This window comes from Rhinolophus sinicus, chromosome 1, assembly GCF_057876585.1.
Source record: "Rhinolophus sinicus isolate RSI-liver-muscle chromosome 1, RSI-T2T, whole genome shotgun sequence".
Classification (NCBI taxonomy): domain Eukaryota; kingdom Metazoa; phylum Chordata; class Mammalia; order Chiroptera; family Rhinolophidae; genus Rhinolophus; species Rhinolophus sinicus.
Window position 1 is genome coordinate 55,389,731 of NC_142501.1, and position 23,348 is coordinate 55,413,078.

The 23,348-nt window shown below is 45.2% G+C and overlaps 1 protein-coding gene across 2 annotated transcripts; it reads left to right on the top strand.

Annotated features, from left to right (window-relative positions):
* The first annotated feature begins 154 nt into the window (after positions 1–154).
* AMHR2 (anti-Mullerian hormone receptor type 2) lies at positions 155–23,348 on the top strand. Of its 2 annotated transcripts, XM_019724457.3 has the most exons (10): positions 155–7,656; positions 7,888–8,079; positions 8,347–8,421; positions 8,606–8,736; positions 8,848–9,078; positions 10,419–10,533; positions 10,675–10,847; positions 11,051–11,198; positions 11,371–11,507; positions 12,391–23,348. In XM_019724457.3, the coding sequence occupies exons 1-10, from the start codon at positions 7,335–7,337 to the stop codon at positions 12,598–12,600; spliced, it is 1,734 nt and encodes a 577-aa protein (XP_019580016.3). In that variant the 5' UTR covers positions 155–7,334; the 3' UTR covers positions 12,601–23,348. The 2 variants fall into 2 exon arrangements, with proteins under 2 accessions (XP_019580016.3, XP_088655767.1); XM_088799641.1 differs by having other exon boundaries at positions 8,606–9,078.

Consider the following 23,348-nt stretch of genomic DNA (forward strand, 5'->3'; position numbering starts at 1 on the left):
CTTCCCTAAACACCAGCCCCCAGGAGGACAATAAGCAGCCTTAAACTTCCTACTCCCTCTCCCAGATTTGGCTTGCTTGCCTTAGATTGAAGGCTGGGAAAGGAATAAAAAGGGGGCATCCCTGGATTCATTCCTCCCGTAGGTCTTCTCCAGTTTGACTTCCCAAACCCAAAAAGATTTTCTCCACAATGTTCATTTGAGAGAAGTGAGTATTTTGTCCCATTTCCCTTCATTATCAAACAACCCCTGCCTGCCTTGTCCCTGCTTAAGCGAGAAGAGGTGTGGTGGTCTGTCCCTCAACTCCCTTCAGTATTAGGAAAAAGCATGACAAATGGCGTTAAGCTGGGCTGCAGCTAGTGAGGACGGTTGATACCTCTCCTGGGGTGTGTGTGTTCCTCTGTCTCACCTTCGGGAATGACACTGTGCCTTCTCCACAGGGGAATGGGCTTCCTCTGCTCAGCCCTCCACTTTCCCAGCAACTGCTCTTGAACACTGTGGACAAGGGCAGGTCTTCATATTTCTGATCACCCTTTTCTCCCAATGGCATCCCATAGCCCTCACCTGGAATCTAGGGCACAAAGACTTTGGGGAAAGATGGGGAAAATATGCTGAGATTGACCTGAGGAGTCCCCTTCTACACACACCGATGGCAGCTGCCCTAGGGCCTGCTGGGCGGTGCTTCAATCTCTGGTGCCTAAAACAAGTTTATTTCTCTCTTAACACTGGCAATAACCAGTCTTCATACCACTGTTGCCTTTTTAAACCTCTTAATCTCATGCTGTGTTTGTTGTTGGTTCCAATCCAATTATCACCAGGGCTATGTGGGGAAATACTTTTAAATGCTCTCTTCATCTCTTGTTCTTTTCCCCCCTGTATGTATGATGCTAATTTCTTGTCTTTCAGTAACTTCCTGCTCTTTTGTATCTTCCTTTCTTGCGTCTCCTCCTACCTTTTGTCTCTGGGTGTTTTGGGGCTTTTTTTTTTTTTTTTTTTTTTTGCCTTTTTGTACAAAGATAGTTTCAATGTAGTCTGTAGCTCCTTTGTAAACCAATTAAAAAATGTTTTTTTTTTTAATAAAAAAGCATGTCTCTGGTGTGTTGAGAGGGTTGGGAATGTGGAGAATATGGATATAACTTCCTATACTGAACCCAACAAAGGTTCCCAGCTACACCGCTGTGCTCTCATACATATTAATCAGCGTGATTGCCCTACACGTAACTCCCAGGTAAACAGTGTCCTGACCGGATCAGTGTGCCATGACTACATAGAAATGTGGAGGACCAAGAGGAATAGGGTCAGCCCCAACAGTTTTTTTTGTTTGTTTAAAGATTTTATTGGGGAAGGGGAACAGGACTTTATTGGGGAACAATGGTCAAATTGTTGCCCTTTCAATCCTAGTTGTGGGGGGTTCTGTTCAGCTTCAAGTTGTTGTTCTTTCAGTCTTAGTTGTGGAGGGCGCAGCTCAGCTCCAGGTCCAGTTGCCGTTGCTAGTTGCAGGGGGCACAGCCCACCGTCCCTTGCGGGAGTCGAACCGGCAACCATGTGGTTGAGATGACAGGCTCCAACCAACTGAGCCATCCGGGAGCCCAGCGGCAGCTCAGCTCAAGGTGCCATGTTCAATTTTAGTTGCAGGGGGCGCTGCCCACCATCCCTTGCGGGAGTCGAGGAATTGAACTGGCAACCTTGTGGTTGAGAGCCCGCGCTCCAACCAACTGAGCCATCCGGGAGGCAGCTCAGCTCAAGGTGCCGTGTTCAATCTTAGTTGCAGGGGGCAGAGCCCACCATCCCTTGCGGGACTCGAGGAGTTGAACTGGCAACCTTGTGGTTGAGAGCCCACTGGCCCATGTGGGAATCGAACCGGCAGCCTTCGGAGTTAGGAGCACGGAGCTCTAACCGCCCGAGCCACCAGGCCGGCCCCCAACAGTTTTTAAATAAACTTTTTATTTTGGAATATTTTTAAAGGAAAGTTGCGAAGATAGTACAGAGAGTTTCCATATACCCCTTACCCAGTTTTCCCCACTGTTAGCGTATTATCATGGTACATTTGTCAAAACTAAAAAACTGACATTCGTACATTAAATTATCTAAACCCCAGGCTTAATGGGTTTCACCAGCCCTTCCCGTTATGTCCTCTTTCTGTTCTAGGATCCATTCCAGGATACCACATTGCATTTAGTTGATGTGTCTCCCCAGTCTCCTGGTCTGTGACAGTTTATCTCTTTTCATGGCATTGACAGTCTTTGGGAGTATTGGCCAGATGTCCCATAGAATATCCCCAAAGCTGAGGTTTGTCTGATGTTTTTCTCATTATTAGACTGAGCTTAGTGGTTTTTGGAAAAAATACCACTCAGGAGAAATGCCCGTCTCATCACATCCTATCGCGGGGTGTGTGCTAGCCACATTACTGAAGGTAACCGTCACCTGGATAAGGTAGTGTTTGCCAGGTTTCTCCAGGTTCTCTTTCCCTGTTCTTTGGAAGCAAGTCAGTAAGTGTAGCCCGCCTTTAGTGGGAATGAAGCTTCCTCTCGGTGGGGGTAATATTTATACAGAGTATTTGGAATTCTGTGAGGAAACTTCCCCGTTAATTTATATTAGTATGCACTCATTTTTTATATTTAAATGTTGGATGTATTTATATTTTGTTATAATCCAGTATTACATTAGTTTTGTTCAGATTGTCCCAGCTTTGACCATGGTGAGCTCTTTCAGGTTGGCTCCTGTGTCCCTTTGCTATGTCTACATCCTTTTATTTTTTTTGAGCACTTTTCTTACCTTCTGATAAACAAGATGTTTCACACTCATCTTGTACTTTCCCTGCCCCAGTCCTAGAATCAGCCATTTATCCAAGGAGCATTGGTTCTTTTTATGGGAGAATTGTATTTGGGAACCAAGGTCTAGCCCCAAAATATTTTACATTCAGTTAATATCAGCCTGTGTCTAACATGATTGAATCTGGATTGTGAGCCCTTCAGAAACTGAAATTGAAATTATTCTGACAACCTTTCCAGTCTCCCTACAGCTTCACTTCCCTTCCTACCTAAAAATCCTTGATTAATTGTTTATACCATGGTTACCAACTTTCTTGATTATTTTGCTCATCTGATTCCTGGTGTCTGCTTTGTCAATGATTCACCCTTGGGTAAATTCAGCCATTTGATTTCCTTACATAGCCAGCTGCAATGTAGCATTTTAACATTTTACTGGGGGGCTTTGTTTGGACTTTTTTGTTTTTTGGGGTTTTTTGGTTTTGCTGCCTTGAATGGGCATTTAATAGTGGTGCCATCTGTTCATTCAGCAAACATTTGTTGAGCCCTTCCTGTGTGCTGGGTACTAAGCTAGGTTGAGGATGAAAAATGAAATAAGACAGGTCCTGCTACCAAGTACTTCACAATTTGGCAATAGAGACAGATATCATTAATTACAAGTTTCCCAATCCTGACCCAATTTTTCAGCAGATGATTTGCTTCCTATTTCATGGAGAAAATGGAAGCATGAATTTCCTCAAATTTCCTTGTCCTATTCTTACAAACATCTATGTATTCACCAATTTCTTAGAAGAAAATACTTTTCCTTTACAAAGCCATCCCTGCCACTTGTGCTCATTTTCTTTGACTTTTTGTTCTTTGTTTTGATGGTAGTTCCTCGTTTTATCTTTAGTCGGCCTGGGTTCTCTTTTGTCAGCCTATCAGCATGTTAAAATTCCTTCTCTCCATTTTGAAAATCTCTGCTTCCTCTTTAAGCTACTGACTTAGTTCTTTCCATTTCCAAAGTTAGTGAAAATAGTTTACCCTCAATTTTCCTTTTATTCACCCTCAGGCCACTTTGTTCAGCACCCATCCTTTCCCAAATTGTTTCTTATAAACATTGGCCAGCTAGTTGCCAGCTCCAGTAGTCTTTCAGTCCTTTGCCTCAGACCTCTCTGCAATAACATGCACCTTGAGCTTTCTTCCCATGGAGTGGAAACGGATACTCTCCTGGTTTTCCTTCAATCTTTCTCACTATTCTTTTTAGTCTCCTTCATAGCCATTCTTCCTCTGTCCCATGAATGTTGATGTTTCCCTGTCTTGTGTCCTGTCCTTACTCTATCTTTTTCACCCCCTTAAACAAGTCACATCTGCTCTTCAGTTTTTAAACACATGTTAGTGACTCCCAAATCTTAAGCCCTACCTTTTCTCCCAATCTGGCAACCTGCGTACTGGACATTTTCATGTGGATGTCCCACAGATAAACTCAACATGTAAGAAAGGGAAATAACCCTTGTGTTCCTCGTCTCACTCAATAGTATTACTACCCTTTGAGCATTTATTTTTGAAGAATCTTTTAATTCTCCCTTTCATCTCCCAACATTCATTTGATTACCAGTCCTGTTAACATTACCAATACAATGTACCTCAATTTTTTTCTTTTAAATTTCTACTGCCCTAGCACTCACCTTGGCAACTGCTTAGGTCTTGTAACTGATCTTGCTTCTAGTCTCCCTGAGTCCCGGTCATCCATCTCCCACATTGTCACCAGACCGCTGCCTAAAATCCTTTCCTTTTAGGAAAAGTCTAAGCTTCTTGATAATAGAATTGAAAACCTTTCCAATCTGGTCTCAGTCTATCTCGAGGGTGATTTTCTGCTTCAGACCTCTGTGTATTTTTGCTGTTCCTTTTGCCTATAACACCCTCCTTTTACTTGTTTTCAGTATGCTTACCTTTGAGACAAACTAAAGGTCCGTTTCTCTGTGAAACCCTCTGGGCACCTTTCTTCCCTTGTCCTTTATGCCCTGGACAGAATTAGCTTATTTGATCTTTCTGCATGTGTAGCTGCTTGTTCATACCTGTGGTCTGATACATAATTTTCTGGTTGCTTGTTGATTTATCTTCCTGCCTTTCTAGACTGAGTTCCTGGAGGGCAGGAATCTCATATCTTTACAGGCTCAGAACCTAATGAAATACCTTTTTAAGGCTGGGACCTAATAGATATTTTCTGAGTTGAATGAATAAACAACTCACTTTAGCCTTGTAGTCAAGGATCAATTATTGAGCCACTACAGACTTTTAGTCAGGATTCTGATGATCATTGGGTGTGTGGAATCCAGGAAGCCTTTGCTTCCTATGCTCAGGTCCTTTCTCAGGACCTGCCTAATCTCTCAGCTCCCAGACTTTTACCCCTTTTATCACCATCTCAGCTCTAAATTGAATGCCCAGAGCTGGTGCACTTTCCATAAACCTGGCTGGAACGTTTCTGTCTTTGAGAGGAGTGGTTATCCAAGCCTTTGGGTGAGGAGCCTCTGCTTCCTGCCTGATCCTTACCTCGCTCTCCTCTGGAGGAGATAGTCTTCTTGAGACACTCCAGACACAAGTTATTTGACCTTCAAGTACTCCCCCCTATCCCCTACTCCCACCCCATATCTGATCTGGGAGCTGGTGAAGGAAGAAGGCTGTAACTAAGTACATTCTAGTCATCTTACTGGCCGGGTCCTGCAGACTCCCAGAAGGGCCCACGGAGGGATGGGCAGCTGTCCATCTGCCTCTAGCCCTCATCATTCCTACAGCTTTGGCTTCACAGCTGCTGGAGTTGTACTCATTCAGGCTCCCCAGGAGAAAGGCCCCAGAATCAAAGAATTAGTACTCAGACCATCATCCCTTGTCAAAGCTAGACCATTCCCAGAAAGGGTTTCTAGGTAGCCACAAGGGTGACAGAGGCTAGGAAAACAGGAAACGGGTCCCTTCTGACTCTCATTCTCATGGGAGCCAGCTGCTCACAGGTGTGGAAATGATCTATTGCTGTAGTTTTCTGAGTCTGGTGGAATTGGATTCCTGACTCTATCGCCTCTCCTTCCATCGCCGTGCTGACATTCCCTCTGTACGCTCTGTGCCTCCCTCCACATTCTACAGTCCCTGCAGCTTAATAGACAGAGGTGTGCTAGTACGGATGTTAGTCATCCATCAGAAGAGGCCCCCTCTCTGCACTCGAGTTTCTCCTACGTCTGCTGACCTCTAGTGGTGATAGTTTGAACTGCACCTTCCCTTTCTGGTTAATGGCCTGCTGGCAGGTAATGGTGCATCTTTTCTCAACAATCCAAATTCAAATATTCAAATACTGTATTAAATGGAAATATTTTTATTGCTGAGTTTTGTATTTGTTTTCGGGCATCATGGCATAATGCAAAAAACAGGGCCTGGGCTTTGGAGTTAGACTTAACCTAACTCCAGGTTAGGTTAGGTGATTTAACCTAGGTTCCAATCACCTTGGGCTAGTTACGGAAGCTCAGCTTTCTTACTGATAAAGTGAAGATAATAAGTAGTTCAATAGGAGAATTAGATGAGGTGATTGTAAAACGAATAGCCCTAGCTGTGCCCTAGCACATAGGTGCTCAATAAAAGTTTGTTCTCAACAATGGTAATTTGTTCAGTGTGTGACTCAAAGTGATTTTTAAAAATTTGGTAACAAAACTTACCATTATACCATTTTCTCCCATCCAAGTACTAACCAGGCCCGACCCTGCTTAGCTTACGAGATCAGACGAGATCGGGCGCGTTCAGGGTGGTATGGCCATAGACCATTATACCATTTTCAATGTGTGTTGTTTTTTTTTTAACTCTGAGAAATTTTATATAACTGCTCTCTAACTCTTGAGTTTGGAAAATGAGGTCAACTCTAGCTAGTATGGGCTGTGAAGCTTCTCTCCCCACGGAACTGTGGATCTGAGCCCTGAAAACAAGGGTTAGAAGGGATCTTGGGCACAGATGAATGGCTCTGAGCACTTGACCTCACTTTGGTTTCCTGGCTGGCAGGATCCAGGACTTGATTCCAGGGTCAGTTAGGCATCACTGGGTTCTTAGCTGGGCCTCCAAGGCGCCCGCCTCCCACTTTGCAGAGAAAAGAGGAGGTGGCTGACGAGAGGAGGATATGAGATTGGTTCTCTGCTCCTCCTCTCTCTCCTTGCTTTTCCCCACAACCATCCTCTCCCCCACAGCAGCCGTCTCCCCCACAGAGACTGGGAAGAGGGAGGGGGGCGGAGTTGGGGACTGTGGGATCAGAAGCCCCACAGTGCCCTGTATGTGAAGGAAGCTCTGGCCAGGGGCAGCTGTGCTGGCTCCTGCTCCCCTCCGGCTGCTGCCTCCTTCAAAATGATGCTGGGTACTCTGGGGCTTTGGGCGCTGCTTCCTGCAGCTGTGCAAGGTAAGTGTCTACAGGAGGGGCAGGGCCTTTCCACTCACCTACTGAGGGAAAGAGGCACTTGAAGCACCAGCCACCCCTTTGGAAGAGTGGTGAGTGGGGTTGGTATGTAAGGGTGAAGGGTAGAGCCATGTGTCCCCCTGGTGGGGTCAGGTTCCAGGACTCTGATGGCCCTGTTTCCTCCTATGGCTTTCCCATGCTGGGCCTGGAATATGAAACATGTTTTGTCTCTCCTTTTGCCTGCTGTTTTTGCCCCTGTATTCACTCCTGTGTTGAATCCTCCCCTCTCCCCACCCTGGGCCACAGCACCCCCAAGCAGACGGACCTGTGTGTTCTTTGAGGCCCCCAGAGTGCGAGGAAGCACAAAGACACTGGGGAAACTGCTAGATGCAGGCCCAGGGCCCCCCAGGGTTATCCGCTGCCTCTACAGCCACTGCTGCTTTGGGATCTGGAACCTGACCCAAGACCAGGCACAGGTGGAGATGCAAGGTGAATGTCAAAGCCTACGGCAGGTGATAGCTAGGGTGGGAGATAGGTCCATCCTGGGGTGGGGGTGGCAGCTGAGGGAGGAGGAGAAATGGGATGTGTGGAGGGAAAGAAAAGCCCATCTAATGGAAGGGATGCCTCTGAGAAGGGATTTATCCTCTCTGTTCTCAGACCCCACTGTGTGCACGCTCTCTGTCACTGTCTCTTTCTCCTCTTCTAATTCTACCCTGTCAGGATGCCGAGACAGTGATGAGCCAGGCTGTGAGTCCCCCCACTGTGACCCGAGCCCCCGAGCCCAGCCCAGCCCCAGCTCCACTCTCTTCACCTGCTCCTGTGGCACTGACTTCTGCAATGCCAACTACAGCCAACTGCCTCCTCTGGGGAGCCCTGGCACTCCTGGCTCCCAGGGTCCCCAGGCTATCCCAGGTAGCCCCCGGGGTGCTGAAGTTGGATGGGGGCTGGGGACCAGGTTAGGATGAGAGGTAGAACTAGGGCCAGTTCTCACCCTACCCCCGTCCAAGCTTCCCTCCTCCTGGCCTTGAGAAGTTGGTTGCCCTGGTGACTGGTAGATAAGGGGGCTTGTGACCAGGGTGGGGGTGGGTCCAGAAGCAAGATCTCTGAGGAGGGGGAGAGGAGCAGAGAGTGGATTTGGGGCATGCCGCGTCCAGCCTACATTCTTGTCTTAATGCCCAGGCGAGTCCATCTGGATGGCGGCGGTGCTGCTGGGGCTGTTCCTCCTGCTGCTGCTGCTGGGCAGCACCGTCTTGGGTACTGGTCTGCCTCATCCTCCCTTGTGGCCCCAACACACAGCCCCGAAGCTCGGGCCTCTTTCCACACTACCCTGACCCCCTGGTTCTGAGATCTCTACAGCCTGACTCCTATTACCTCCCACAAAGCCCCCTTCCCAGTCTCCGTCCTGTGCACCCTGACCCTAAGGCTCTTCTCTACCCAGCTCTGCTGCAGCGAAAGGCCTGCAGAGTGCAAGGTGGGCCAGAGCCAGAGCCACAGCCACAGCCACAGCCAGACTCCGACAGGGATTGGAGTGCAGAGCTGCCTGAGCTGCCTGAGTTGTGCTTCTCCCAGGTGCCCAGGGAGGGAAGGAAGGGCCCACTAGTCCCTCTCAAAGGGTTGCTGGGGAGGAAGCCTGGCCCTGGTACCGGCTGCGGCCTGCACCCAGCGCCGTGTCCCCACCAGGTCATCCGGGAAGGAGGTCACGCCATTGTGTGGGCTGGGCAGCTGCAAGGCAAGCTGGTAGCCATCAAGGCCTTCCCCCTGAGGGCTGTGGCCCAGTTCCGAGCTGAGAGAGCATTGTATGAGCTGCCAGGCCTGCGGCATGACCACGTTGTCCGCTTTATCGCTGCCAGCAGGGGAGGCCCTGGCCCCCTGCCCTCTGGGCCCCTGCTGGTGTTGGAACTGCACCCCAAGGTGAGGATCAAGGAATGCCTACGTGTGGGTTTGCCTGTGTGTGAATACAGATGGGTGGGGGCTGCACGGCCGCTGTGCCCTGACCATGCTTGTTCTTCCGCTTTAGATTTCCTCTTCTCTAAAACAGTAAAACTGATTTGTATTGTTTTTTCTGTTTTATTACACTGGCTAATATTTTTAACTCATAAAATAGATAAAGAAAAGGAGAAATCAAAACAATTCATATTCCATACCTTAAATAAAATCATAGTTAAAGAAACACCTCCAGACATAGCCCTCCAAACTCACTCACATATTCATTCAACAAATATTTATGAATTATGTGTCAGGCACTGTGCTGAGTGCTAGAGAAAACACACCCAGGCCCTCCCGGCCTTTACAGATTTTATGGAGTAGTGGGGGAGAACGGAGTATCAAGTAAACACAAAAATGAGTGTAAACTGTCAAGTGTGTTAGGCGCCAAAAGAGCGCCATGGTACTACGAGAGAAGAGGGAGGACACGTGACTTGAGGGGAGGACCATGAGCAATAAGGATGAAGAAGAAGAGGTAGGCAGGGGCCAAACCACACCCAGCCTTGTGGACCACTAAGGTCTTGGGACTTATCAGCACCTATAGCTCCACCTTCCTAATCTTGAATTCTGGAAAGTCCCCTCTTTGATCAGCTCAAAAATGCTTCAATGCTCAGCTCAAAAATCACTGCTTCTGTGGTTTTGTTTGTTTGTTTAACTTGCCTGGCACACTGAAGGTGCTCAGTGTTTGTCAAATGAGGGACTCTGTTGCTCCTTTCGCTCCAGTTCCTACTTGCTCCCCACCTACCACTCTCCTACCCAAAGGTTCTACCCATCGGTCAGCTCTGCCATCAGGCCTAACACCTCAGGCCAGGTGGTTCATGAGCGGTGCCCCAGCCTAGCTCGCCCTGCCTCTTCTGTTTCTGTCTTTGTCCCAAGTCCTCCGAGGCAGTATAAGGTGCTTAATAGTGAGTGACGCTAGCATCAGACCGCTTCGGTTCAAGCTCCACTTCTCTCTCACCAAGTGACTTCCTCTCTCTCAAGCTCCTCACCTGTAAAATGGGAGTGACAGGAGTACATAACTCATAGGGTGGTTGTGAGGATTGCAAGAGGCCTGGCCCCCAGTAAGTGCTCAGGACACTTGAGCTAGAGTCACTATTTTTACTGTCAATATGACTGATGCCCGTTCTCCCTCCTCTGCTGCCTGCTGTCTTGGCCTGGATGTGTCCGTGTGTCAGTCTGCTGGGAGATGCAGTTGATCTCGGCATCCCTGGGGTGGATCAGCCACCTCCAGTTTTGTGTGTGTCCCTGTTCTCTCTACTTCTCACCAGGGCTCCCTGTGCCACTACTTGACCCAGCACACCAGTGATTGGGGACGTTCCCTGAGGATGGCACTGTCCCTGGCGCAGGGCCTGGCGTTTCTCCATGAGGAGCGCTGGCAGGATGGTGGGTGAGCTGGGATCAGGACGCCGTGGGAGTCCAGAGCCACATGCTATTTCTGATTCTCCCTTAGCTTGGCGGGGAAGGGTTGGGTCAAAAGAGAAAGGAAGAAGATCCATGCCCCTTTAACCTTGGCTTCTCCCACAGGCCAGTATAAACCAGGTATAGCCCACCGAGATCTGAGCAGCCAAAACGTGCTCATTCGGGAGGATGGGTCATGTGCCATTGGAGACCTGGGCCTTGCCTTGGTGCTCCCTGGCCTCACTCAGCCCCCTGCCTGGGCCCCCACTCAACCCCAAGGCCCAGCTGCCATCATGGAGGTAAGGACTCTGGATAAGGATGAGGCGCAGGAGAATCGTGGTGGTGCTGATGCTGTAGCACCCGTTGCTGTAGCAACAGTGCAGCAGTGCCTACAGTGTTTGGGACATTGCTGAGTCTGTAGTTGGGGGATGTTGCATGGACCAGTGTTACGGTGAGACTTGCCAAGGAGATGAGTCTTGGCCCTTCATGCCTCACTCTTCAGGCTGGCACCCAGAGGTACATGGCGCCAGAGCTCTTGGACAAGACTCTGGACCTACAGGACTGGGGCATGGCCCTCCGGCGAGCCGACGTTTATTCTCTGGCTCTGCTCTTGTGGGAAATCCTGAGCCGCTGCCCAGATTTGCGACCTGGTAAGGATGGGTGCGACAGTCCGCCCGCTCCTTCTTCCCTAATGCCTCGCCCATCCATTTCAGACCCACCTACCTCCTGACCCAGGAAGCTCTGCTCTTCTCTGCCTTGGTCTTTCCACAAGGAAGGCACCCGTAGTGCTAGCTGACACCTAGCCCCATGTGCTTTTCCCAGACAGCAGACCACCACCCTTCCAACTGGCCTACGAGGCAGAACTGGGAAGCACTCCCACCACCTGTGAGCTGTGGACCTTGGCAGTGGAGGAGAGAAGGCGCCCATACATCCCACCCACTTGGCGTTGCTTTGTCACAGTAAGAGGCCACAGGCTAGTGGGCTGGGGACCAGATCTTATCTGCCAGGACTAGTCCCTCTACTCCTATGTCTCATCTCCCACCACTCCTTGCTCATGTTCCGCTGAGCTGAGCAAACTCTCGGTACCTCGGTTCATCCTCTTCCACCGTAAGTCTCACACAGCCCATTCCTGACACTCACACCTTCCTGCTGCTCAATCTTGCCCAGTCTGTCTCTCTTCTCTCTCTCCACCATCAGTTTAGCTCTATTCCTCAGTCCCCTGCTCTAGGAAGCCCTCCTTGGCTTTATTTCTGCCCTGAGCTTTGCCCCCAAGATGGCTCCTCTCCTAGTACCCTGCAGCACACCATTGAATCCAATAATTCCTTGTTCTGTCCTACACATTTGTGTTTCTGCCATGACTCAGTACCATCCAGTTCCAGGTATAAAGGGTGAAAACAGTGGTCTAAAGTGAAATTTCAGAGGTCTGTACAAATAGTTTCCTAACAGGAAGCCCCTTCTCCTACTACCTGGTCTGATATACCTGGTCTGAAGTTTTCACTGCACAAGTGGAAGCTGGGTTAGATAACAGTGGCCCAGACATTATTTGCAGAAGACCTTGTTTGCCTGAGAGGAAGGAGAACAATTTCCCATCGACATGTTAAGCCATTAACTGGAATGAACTCCTCAGAGGAAGAGGTGGACCTTTCGGAAGGCACCCAGAGAACCTGTTCAGGGACCAAGATCCAGAGGGCTGGGTTTCAGTGAGGGGGGAGAGGAGTCTTGCTCCAAGAAGGATCAGGAGAGTGTTGAAAACGGGACTGGTAGACCCCTTTTAATCTTGGGGGCCACTTGGGGCTGCTCAGGATCCTGGAGTGACGCTTGCCTCCTGGTCATTCTTCCCAGGACCCTGCTGGCCTGAGAGAGCTCCTAGAGGACTGCTGGGACGCAGACCCGGAAGCACGGCTGACAGCTGAGTGTGTACAGCAGCGCCTGGCTTCCCTGGCACGTCCTCAGGAGGCCCACTCCTTCCCTGAGGGCTGTTCACAGAGCTGCCCACCTCTCTGCCCAGAAGACTGTCTCTCAACATCTCCCCATTGCCACTCTTCCTTGTAGGCTTCAGCTGAGAGCCTGCCATTTCACAGTCAGCAAGGCCCTTGTTCCAGGAATTCTCAACCTGTGGGTCCCATTTCTCAGGTGTAAATATGCAGTTTATGTGTAATCTATGTACGTGCAAACATAACTATGCTGATCATATGTTTGTGTGCTCTGCCTCACCACTGCTTTCCTACTCACCAAAGGCCTGGATGCTTCTGTGGGTATCCCGTCCCCTGCAGTTCTGACCGGTGACTGGGGGGAGGTGTGCACAGGAAAGAGATGAAGCCAGCTTTCCTGACTGCACGTTTTCGGGTCGTGCTCCCCTCCTGTGATCCTGGGCTCTGCCTCTCTTCCTTCTCCTTCACAAGCCTTTATTTTGTGGGATCTCATGCAAGGCACTGGCGAAAGAACGATGGAAACGATGAATTGCTGCGCTGAAGGTGCTCAGAGACCCACAGTTCACTTTGTTGGGGTTCTGTACTGTGTCCTTGGAGGGAGTATCCTCTCCTGAGGCATGAATGGGAAGGCCTCACACCGCACGGGATGCATAAGCTGGGTCTTGAATGAGCAGGAGTTTTCCAGGAGTGTTGGGGGCAGTCGGGCATTCTTGACCCAAAGAAGTGTGTTATCATGAGGTATAGCAAGAAACTGTAAGTCGCCTGGGGAGTAAAAGTGTGGGAGGTGGGGTGGGGAGAGAAGAGGTGACGTGCAGAACTGTAGGCAAGGCCTTGTGAGCCCTGCAGAGAAGTTCTTCCTTCATTTCCTTTTGTGTGTTTTCTCTATTGGCTTTTCTTTCCTGCCCCAAGTCCCTTTAACACTGGTTGCCCCTCAGTGTCAGTCCAATTATAGGTGCCTGGTTTATAGCCCTAACTCAGTTTCTAACTACCTGAGTGCCCTTGGGCCAGTTACTTCCTCTTTCTGGGGCTCATGTTCCTCATTTGCCAAATAGGGGTCGGAGGCCTCTGGTCTAATAGCAGAGGAACCATGGGGGAGTTCTGACTTCATGACAACAGGTTTGCTTCCTGTTCAGTGACCAACTAGCTCTATGTGATGGGGCAAGTTACTCAACCTTTGGAATCTTAATTTTATCGCGTGTAAAGTGTGGATAAAAACATTTACCTTGCTTGTAGGGTCAATTCAGGGTGAAAAAGAAAGTGACAGCTCTTGTACAGCACCTGGCCTTAGGGGAAACTTTGTAAACGGGAGTAGTTGAGATGATCTCTAGCCCCTTTCTAGCTTAGTTGTTCCAGAGTTCCAGGATTAGCTTCTGGAGAGCCCATCCACTCTCAAGCCCTGAGACTTCACCTTTCTTCAGACTCACATCTCTAATTCTCTACAAGACACCGTCACTCGAATAGGCAGCCATCACCTGAAACTACACATATTCAAATCCAAACTCCTGCCTCCCCCCTCACCAACAGGTCTGCCATTGCTCTCTTTCCTGACCCTCAAGGACACCAAATTTCTCTTGGTCTTAGAGGATCCCAGCAAAGGTGCTCTCGTCAGCTCCAGTGGCCCCAGTTCGTCCTGTCCATATCCAGTTAGTTCTCAGGCCCCACGGAGGTTGCAGCGGCAGGACCTGCCTCTGAGCACCATCCTCCGTTTCCTTCCTCCTGGATCTGGGGGCCGAAACTACTGCCATTGCCTCTGGGCTGCCTATGTTCCCCCAATCTAGGTTAAATGCCACTCTGAATAATCTTTAAATATAACTTTGCATTGTGTTTTGCCTCTGCTCAAGTGTACTGTTTCATGACAATCTTTTGAACACCATTGTAGAGGAGGAAACCAAGGGCTCAGCGAAGTTCAGGAATGTGTCCAAACCCACATAGATCTTAAGTAACAGAGCAGGGGTTTTCATCATTAAAAACGATGTTTATGAAAATGTCATAAATTTTTAGAAATGGATAATGTCACATGAAAATAATGTATGCGTACAAACCTATGCTACAAGCCTAGTGTTATGTTAAATCAAACATAAACTTATAATCACAAGAAAAACAAACAAATCCCAGGAGAGGCACATTTTACAAAATACTCATCCAGTCCTCCTCACAACTGTCAAGAGCACCAAAAACAAAGTCTGAGAAACTGTCAAAACCAAGAGGAACCTAAGGAAACATGATGAGGACGACAAAATGGAACATGATAGCCTGGAATAGAAAAAGGACATTGGGTAAAAACTAAAATAATCTGAATAAAATATGGAGTTTAGTTAATAATCATGAATAAATGTTGGTTCATTAGGTAACAAACATGCTGTTAATGTTACGATGTTTATAACGGGAACTGGGTGTGGGGAATATGAAAAGTAACACCTCAATTTTTCTGTAAATCTATAACAGTTCTAAAAAAAAATAAAACTTATTAAAAAGCAATGACTATGACCAGCTCCAAAACTTCAGAGAGGCCATAAATGTAAGGAACAAAGGGAGGGTTGTGGGAAATAACACATTTTCTGATAGTATTCTTGAGTGAGTGTATTATAAAATGTTGTGTTGAAGGGATCGCTAATGTACAAGCCAGAAAACCTAGATTACCATCTTGGCTCTCCTAACTGTGAACTCTTACAAAAGTTTATTTATTTATGCTTCTCAGGAAGTTGAATGAATGATTCTCTAAGTGATTTCCAACCCTGTAATTCCATGATTCTATGAGAAGATATTAAAGTCCCAGTTGTGAAGGTTACGTCACAAATCCAGTGTTTGCCTAGTATGATATTGCCATGACGAATGTGACTCCACGCTCACGGAGAGGCAACATGCATACAAATAAGCTTTCTAGAAACTTGGGAACACGAATCTATGACTAGAGGTGGACTCTGGGAGGAGCACTGTGACTGACGACAGACGTGGTGGACGATGGGAAGAAGACTGATCTTTTACTACCTTTATTTTTACCTCTTGAATTTTGAACTTTTTGCGTGTTTAGTCTATTAAAATTAAATACAGTTGACCTTTGAACAACATGGGGGTTCAGGGCACCAACCCCCACCTAGTTGAAAATGTCTTATAACGTTTGACTCCCTCCTAGTTGAAGTTGTCCCTTTGTATTTGTGGGTGATTGGTATCTGAATACCCAAATTTTCTGATGCTCAAGTCCCTTATATAAAATGCAGATCAGTGCATACTTTGGGTCCTTTGCATCTGCACACTCCCAGCTGTGGATGGAAAACCGTATAGGTATTTGTTGAAACAAACCTGTGTATAAGTAGACCTGCACAGTTTAAACCTGTGTCGTGCAAGGGTCGACTGTATTCATTTTAGAAGTCTATACCTAGAAAGAAAGATTAGATGGAAAAACACCAAAATATTAGCAATAGTGATTCTGTTTGGGTGATGGGACCTCAAAAGTAGTTTGGTTTTTTTTCTTCTCCTTTTCTGTAATTCTCATGAATTACTTATAGAATTTAGGAAAAGCGTGTAAAGAAATTTCCCATCACCAGGAAATATTTCTTGAAAAACCATATGTGACTTTACACTGCCTCCCTTTGGCAATTTGTAGCATGTTTTGTGCATATTGGTATGTTGTTTGCTAAAATTATTTCATTTGTGAGCATCATATTCTCACCTAGACTAGCTGAAAGCATGGAGGGTGTTGAGAAACATAGTTTATATTCCTTCTCGTTCCCAGTTCAGGACGACAGCCTGGTGGATGGAATAGAGTTGTGGGTTCCTGATTTCAATCTACCACTCACGAGGGTGGAAGCTGCAATAAGCTACTTCTTTTTGAGCCTCGTTCTTCTCATCTGTTCAAGAAGAGTGCCGCTCACTTTTGACGTGCATGGTATTTACAATAAATGCTTATTGACCGACCCATAGACGTGATAGGAAAAGGCCGAAGAGCTTACAAAGCGACACGTATTTTGTCCTGTGCCATAGCTTTATGCCTTTACTTACCTCTCATAGGACTACCTAAAGTTCTCAGAAAGTAAGAGGCAAGTGTCTCATACTGCTTTGCATATCTACAGTATTTACCTCAGGTCTGGGGAAATATTTACAAAATCTTCTATAGCTGCAAACTCTTCTCTGAATGTCCCCTTCAGCTTCCTCCATGCATTAAAATGAACCTTGCTTTTCCTGGAGTGGTAGCTGTTTTTTTCCTTTACATATACCCTGGAGGAGGGGTCCATATTTTCTTTTCTGTCTGTTACCGCTTCCTATGCATTTCTCCATCTTTCTCCTTCAAAAACCCAAGCTTTGATTCTCCCAGAATGCTGGCATTTTGAATAAACCTGCTTTTCTTTCCAAATAAATAAATAAACAGACAAATCCCAAGATTCTCTGAAATGCATGCTATCAGACCACACCACTTGCTTTTTCATCTTGTTGTGATCATTTACAGACCTCCTGGTCACTCTTTTGTATTGAAGATTTTCATATCTTGTTTAAAGTCTTTTTCTTTAATCACGACTTTTTTCATCATTCTTGGTGACTTTAGTCACTGTGTAGATAATCTTTAAGTCTTTGATCTTGACCTTTTTATTTCTAACAAGTGTTTCCTCTACTACCTCAGCTACCAAAATGTTTCAAATATTCCATCTTCTGGATGTCAACTCCCACCTTTTCACCTCACTTACTCTAAAGAATCTCACTGGGACATTCAATCCATTGAGCCTGCCCCTTTTTCACTATCCATCACACACTTTAAGTCTTTTTCTCCTTACTCAATTTATTTTTCCATGGCCTCTCACCATAATCACTACCACACATACACTCTCGACAGCCTTGCCCTTCTTTCCTTTTCCCTTTCTTGTATTTTCCAATCAAACACTAACCCAAGTTAAATCCAGTTCTTCTCCTATTCCACACCTGTACCCAAAAGCACTGGAATTTAACTGGAGTAAACCACCACCGGTACTGACTGGTCTCACTTTACATGTATGGCCCACAAACCTCAAGTGAGCCCTCTATACTGCCCAGCAATCCTACTACAGTTCCTTGGTCAATTTGCCCACTTTCTGAGATGACTATTTCTAATCTCCCTTTACCTCACTCTCAACTGATAACCTTGCTTCTTTTTTCTTTGAAGAAAAGAAAAAAAAAATCAAGAGCAATTAGCAAAGAACAGTCACATCATCCCACCCCTAAATCTACTAATGTACTTGCATTTGGACCCGAAGACTCTGATTTCCTTCCTATTACAATAATAATAGCATATATAGGACTATATTTGCAGCGGTGGTCCGGGTCCTTTACATTTATTAATGAGTTAGGTATTATTGTTATCCTTTATTTTACAGATGGGGAAATGAGACATGAGAGTTTTTGTGAAGTACCTTGTCTAAGGTTACAAAGGAAGGAATCTGGCTTCCGAGCTCACTCTCAACCACTTCCCTCTACTAAATGAACTGTCCTATCTGAGGTCAGTGCCTCCACTTGTAAACTGGAACCCTTTTCTTTCTAGTCACTTAGGCACTTTACTCCTTCAATGATCCCTTCTTTCTCCAGCAACGGCATTTTTTTTTCTCTCTCGCTCTTTGCTGGATTATTTGCATCAGTTTACAAACATGTTTTAAACACTCCCATCTTAAAAAGCCCTTCCTAGGCTGCCCATCCTGTTACGATGACTGCTCCATTTCTCTGCTTCCTTATTTACCAACACTCCTTGGAAGAATTGCTTTTATTTGTTGTCTCCACTTTACTTCTTATTCTCGCTTCAATTTGTTTCGGGCAAAATTGCATCTCTAATACGTAATTAAAACTGCTCTTAAAAATTCACTGTCCTTGCCAAAATCCAATGGCCAATTCTTAGTCTGCATTCTACATAATGTATCAGCAGCATTTGACATATTTGATAGTTTCCTCCTTGGCTCCTTTCTTTATACTCTCTTCTGACTTTCCTCTTCCTCACTGGCCACTCATTCTGTATCCTGTGCTCGTTCCTCTTCTCTCCTCAATCTCCAAACATTGACAGTCCCAAAGCCAAGTGCTGGCTCTCCTGTCTATTCTTGCCACCATGGCCCCACAGCTGACTTCATCTAACGTTTTGGCTTTACGTACCTTGAGAACTCTTGATTGCTTTTTTCTCTTCAGACGAGAACTCTCCCTGAGCTCTAGACTGCCGAATCCAACTGCCTTCTCAGCCTCTCCACTTGGATATCTGATAGGCGTTCTAAACTTAATTTGTCCAATTGTGTTCACAGCGGCTCCTCCCCCATCTTCTTTATTTTGTAAATGGCAGTTATTTCCCAGTTGCTCAGCATCCTTGGGTTCATCCTTGATTTCTCTATTTCTTTCATCCTTGACATCCAGTCCAGACCTGCTAATTCTACCTTAAGAAAATACTCAGAGTCTGACCACACCTGATCGTTTCCACATTTCATCCAACCACTGCCATCTCTTCCCTGGACTACAACAGTAACCTCCTAACTGGGCTCCCTGCTTCCACTTTAACCCCTCTCTATCTTGTTCTTTCACCACACAATAACCAGAATGATTTTTAAAAACCATTTTAACCCTTCAGTGGCATTAAAGTACTTTCCCATTGTTGTGCAACCAACTATGACCACCATCCATCTCCAGAACTTTTTCACCTTTCCAAGCAGAAACTCTGTGCCCATTAAACAATAACCCTCAGTCTCTGCTGCCTCCAGGCTGTGGCAGTTACTTTCTGTTTCTATGAATCTGACTACTTACTCTAGGTGCTTCATGTAAGAAATCGTACAGTATTTGTCCTTTTGTGCCTGGCTTATTTCACTTAGCATGATGTCTTTAAAGTTCATCCATGTTGTAGCATGTGACAGGATTTCCTTCCGTTTTTTTTTTTTTTTTTTTTAAGATTTCACTGGGGAAGGCGAACAGGACTTTATTGGGGAACAGTGTGTACTTCCAGGACTTTTTCCAAGTCAAGCTGTTGTCCTTTCAATCTTAGTTGTGGAGGGTGCTGTTCAGCTTCAAGTTGTTGTCCTTTCAGTCTTAGTTGTGGAGGGCACAGCTCAGCTCCAGGTCCAGTTGCCGTTGCTAGTTGCAGGGGGCGCAGCCCACCATCCCGTGTGGGAGTCGAACCGGCAACCTTGTGGTTGAGAGCCCACTGGCCCATGTGGGAATCGAACTGGCAGCCTTCAGAGTTAGGAGCATGGAACTCTAACCACCTGAGACACCGGGCCGCCCCCCCCCCCCTTTTTTTATAGGTCTAATTGTTTTACTTTTTCCACACAACACTTTTTAAAAAAAATTTTTGGGGGGAATATTGGGAAACAGTGTGTTTCTCCAGGGCCCATCAGTTCCAAGTCGTTGTCCTTCAATTCAGTTATGGAGGGCGCAGCTCAGCTCCAAGTCCAGTCGCCATTTTCAATCTTTAGTTGTAGGGGGAGCAGCCCACCATCCCATTTGGGAATTGAACCTGCAACCTTGTTGTTGGGAGCTCACGGTCTAACCAACTGAGCCATCCGACCGTCCCATTTTCCCTTTCTTTTTAAGGCTGAATACTCTTCCGTTGTATGTATGTACCACATTTTGTTTTTCCATTCATCTGTTCATGGACATTTGGGTTGTTTCTGTCTTTGGGCTATTATGAATAATGCTTCTATGAACACTGATTCACAGAAAGACTTTTAAAAAAAAAAAGAAAATCAGATCATGTCATTTTTGTGCTCAAAATCCTCCAGAGGCTTCTATTCACACTTAGAATAAAATCTGAACTTTTTTCTACTGCTTACAAGGATCTAGAAATACTTGTGCCACAGCTCTTCCCCTTACTTCATTAATTTTTCTATATAGTGTACATCATTATCTGACATTTGATTATATATTTATTCATATTCTGCCTCTCCCAGCAGGATATTATCCCCATGAAGACAAGGATTTTTTTCTATTGTCTTTTCACTCTATCCCCAATGCTTAGAACAGTACTTGGCTAGCTTGAGAAATATTTGTTGAATGAATGAATGACAGAAGCATGATAAATAATTAGCAATTTAATGAATGAGCATAAGTGCTTTCAAATATTCTGAGTTTAAATCTGAGACAGAATTTTCCAACTAGCAGGTAGGTGAAGAGAAATATGGAGGATATTGACAAACTATGAGGGCCCTGCACAGAGGTTAAAATCATCCTGGTCTAATAGTAACAATTCTTAATATTAATAAGAATATTAGTAATACATGCTAGCATATAATAAATGTTTATTATGTGAGAGATATATGATTATCTTATCACAATCACCCTATGAGGTAGGTAACATTGCCACTACAGTCATCCTTTGATACCTGTGGGAAGATTGGTTCCAGGACCCCCACGGATACCAAAATCCTCTGAAGCTCAAGTATGTATGACATGGCATAATATTTGCAGATAGCACATATTTGCATATAGGCTACAGTAGGATATTCCTACACATCACTTCATTCACATGAATTTAGTATAGTGCTTGGCACATGGCAAGTTGAAGTTTTGCTTTCTGGAACTTTCTGGGATTTTTCCTCCAAAATATTTTCAATCTGCTGTTGGTTGAATCTGCAGAAGTGAAAACTGTGGATACAGCAGGCTGACTATTTTATAGATGAGGGAACTGATGGCCTAAGAGGTTAAATAACTTGTTTAAGGTTCCACAACGAGTGGCAAAGCCAGGATTTTAATCCAGGTCTGTCTGACTGACTCTAGAGCTGCAATGCTCTATTTCTCTTTGTTCACTTATTCATTCATTCACATAGTTTTTCATTTAACAGTGTATTCATTGACACCCTCCTATGTACCAGGCACTATGTGAAATGTTGAATGTTTAATGAACATACTCCCTGTTTTCAAGAAGCTTGCAGTCTAATGTAGGAAGCTGACATTAATCAAGTAAGTACTGATTGATGTATAATTATAAGCTGAGATAGCTGCTAAAGGAAATGAAAGATTCTGTCAGAGGCTACAACAAAGGGATGTCCCCTGACTAGGAGGTCAAGGAGGCCTCCCTGAAGAAGTGCTCCTGGAGCTGAGAGTTGATGAACGAGCAGGAGTTACCTAGGCAAAGTGGAGAGAGATAGGGAGAACATTCCTGGCAAAAGGAAGCAAGATCTCCTGGAGGGATGATAGGAAGCCTAGAGGTTGGAGGACAGAAAGCCAGGGGTGAGCAGTCTGAGAAGAGACCAGAAAGGTAGCAGGGTCAGACCACTGCGGACATGATAGGAGTAAGATTTTGAGTATTTCTTTGTTGGTGTTGGGGAAAACACCCACTCATATATTGGTGGTGAGAATGTAAATAAATACAACCTCTGTGGAGGGCAGTACATCAATATCTATAAAAAGTAAAAATATGTAAAATGTCATATACACAAGATTATTTATTGCAACATAATTTTTAATAGCAGAAGCTTGAAAATAATCTGACTATTCATTGACCATGGTACATGAGGCAGAAGAATAAAATACAGTTGTGAAAACGACCGAGGACAATATCTACCTACTGATATGGAAACATCTCCAAGACATGTTAAGTGGGGGGGAACTGAGAATTAAACTGCATAATTTGCTATTTTTATATTTAAAGGGGGGCATATATTAATTAGTATTTGCTTGACCGTAATGAAAAAACTGGAGGAATATAGAAGAAACTAATTACAGGGGTTATGTAGGTTAGAGGAGGCTGAGTAGATGAAGAACAAGAGTGGGGGGAGATTTTTCACTTTATACCTCTTTATCCTTTTTGGTTTTCAATTCATGTTATACAACAAAAATTAATACATATACATAAAAGTAGTTTTGATCTTTGTCTTAAGGATAATGCAAAACCACCGAAGAATTTTAAGCAGTAGGGTGACATCAGATTTGGCTTTGGAAAAAAATTTGCCAGGTTGCAATGTGGAGAATGAATTGGAAGAGGGCCAGAGTGGATGCTGATAGGAATGCTACAGTGAGACACCATTTTACACCCAGTAGAATGGCTACACTGTACTAATAAAGACAGACAATAACAAGGGTTGGCACAGATGTGGAGAAATTTAAATGCTTATACATTGCTGGTGGCAATGTAAAATGTGTGGCTATTTTGGAAAATAGTTTGGCAGTTCCTCAAAAATTTAGAGTTACCATATGATCCAGCAATTCCTCTCGTATGTACATACCCAACAGAACTGAAAACATATGGTCACACAAAAACTAGTACATGAATGTTCATGGTAGCAATATTCATAATAGGCAAAAAAGTAAAAACAAGTTAAAAGTCCATCAACTGATGAATGGATAAACAACATGTGGTAAGTCCGTTCAGTGGCATATTACTTCCTTTATAAAAAGGAATGAAGTACTGATGATACATGCTACAAAACAGATGAAACTTGAAAATATTACGCTAAGTGAAAGTCACAAAAGGCCACATATTATACAATTCTTCATTCATACAAAATGTCTGTAATAGGCAAATTTATAGACAGAACGGTGATTAGTGGTTGATTAGGGCTTGGGTGGGGTAGGAGAGAGGTAAAGAGAGGAGTGAGGATTGACTGCTAATGGGGGTGGGGTTTTTTTAGGGGGGACAAAAAATGTTCTAAAATTAAATAATGCTGATGGTTGTACAATGCTCTGAATATGCTAAAAATCATTGAATTGTACACTTTAAATGGGTGAATTGTATGGCATATGAACTATATCTCAATAAAGCTGTTTTAAAAAAGAAATAGTTTGAAATACTTAACTTCTAAAAGACATCATGCCCTCATCAATAATTTCAAATTCAAAATCTTCCAAGAAAGAAATAATGTAGATATAAATTGCCATAGAACTTAAAAAAATAGGAAATGTTGCAAGTCATCTCAAATATTTAGCACAAACCTGATAAAAACA

Bases quoted from the DNA above. Each gene is read 5' to 3' on its own strand.
- AMHR2 (XM_088799641.1), top strand. From the start codon at position 7,335: ATGGCCCTGTTTCCTCCTATGGCTTTCCCATGCTGGGCCTGGAATATG. The intron at 10,534-10,674 runs GTGGGTGAGCTG...CTTCTCCCACAG, and splicing joins TGAGGAGCGCTGGCAGGATG to GCCAGTATAAACCAGGTATA. The intron at 11,199-11,370 runs GTAAGGATGGGT...TGCTTTTCCCAG, and splicing joins CTGCCCAGATTTGCGACCTG to ACAGCAGACCACCACCCTTC.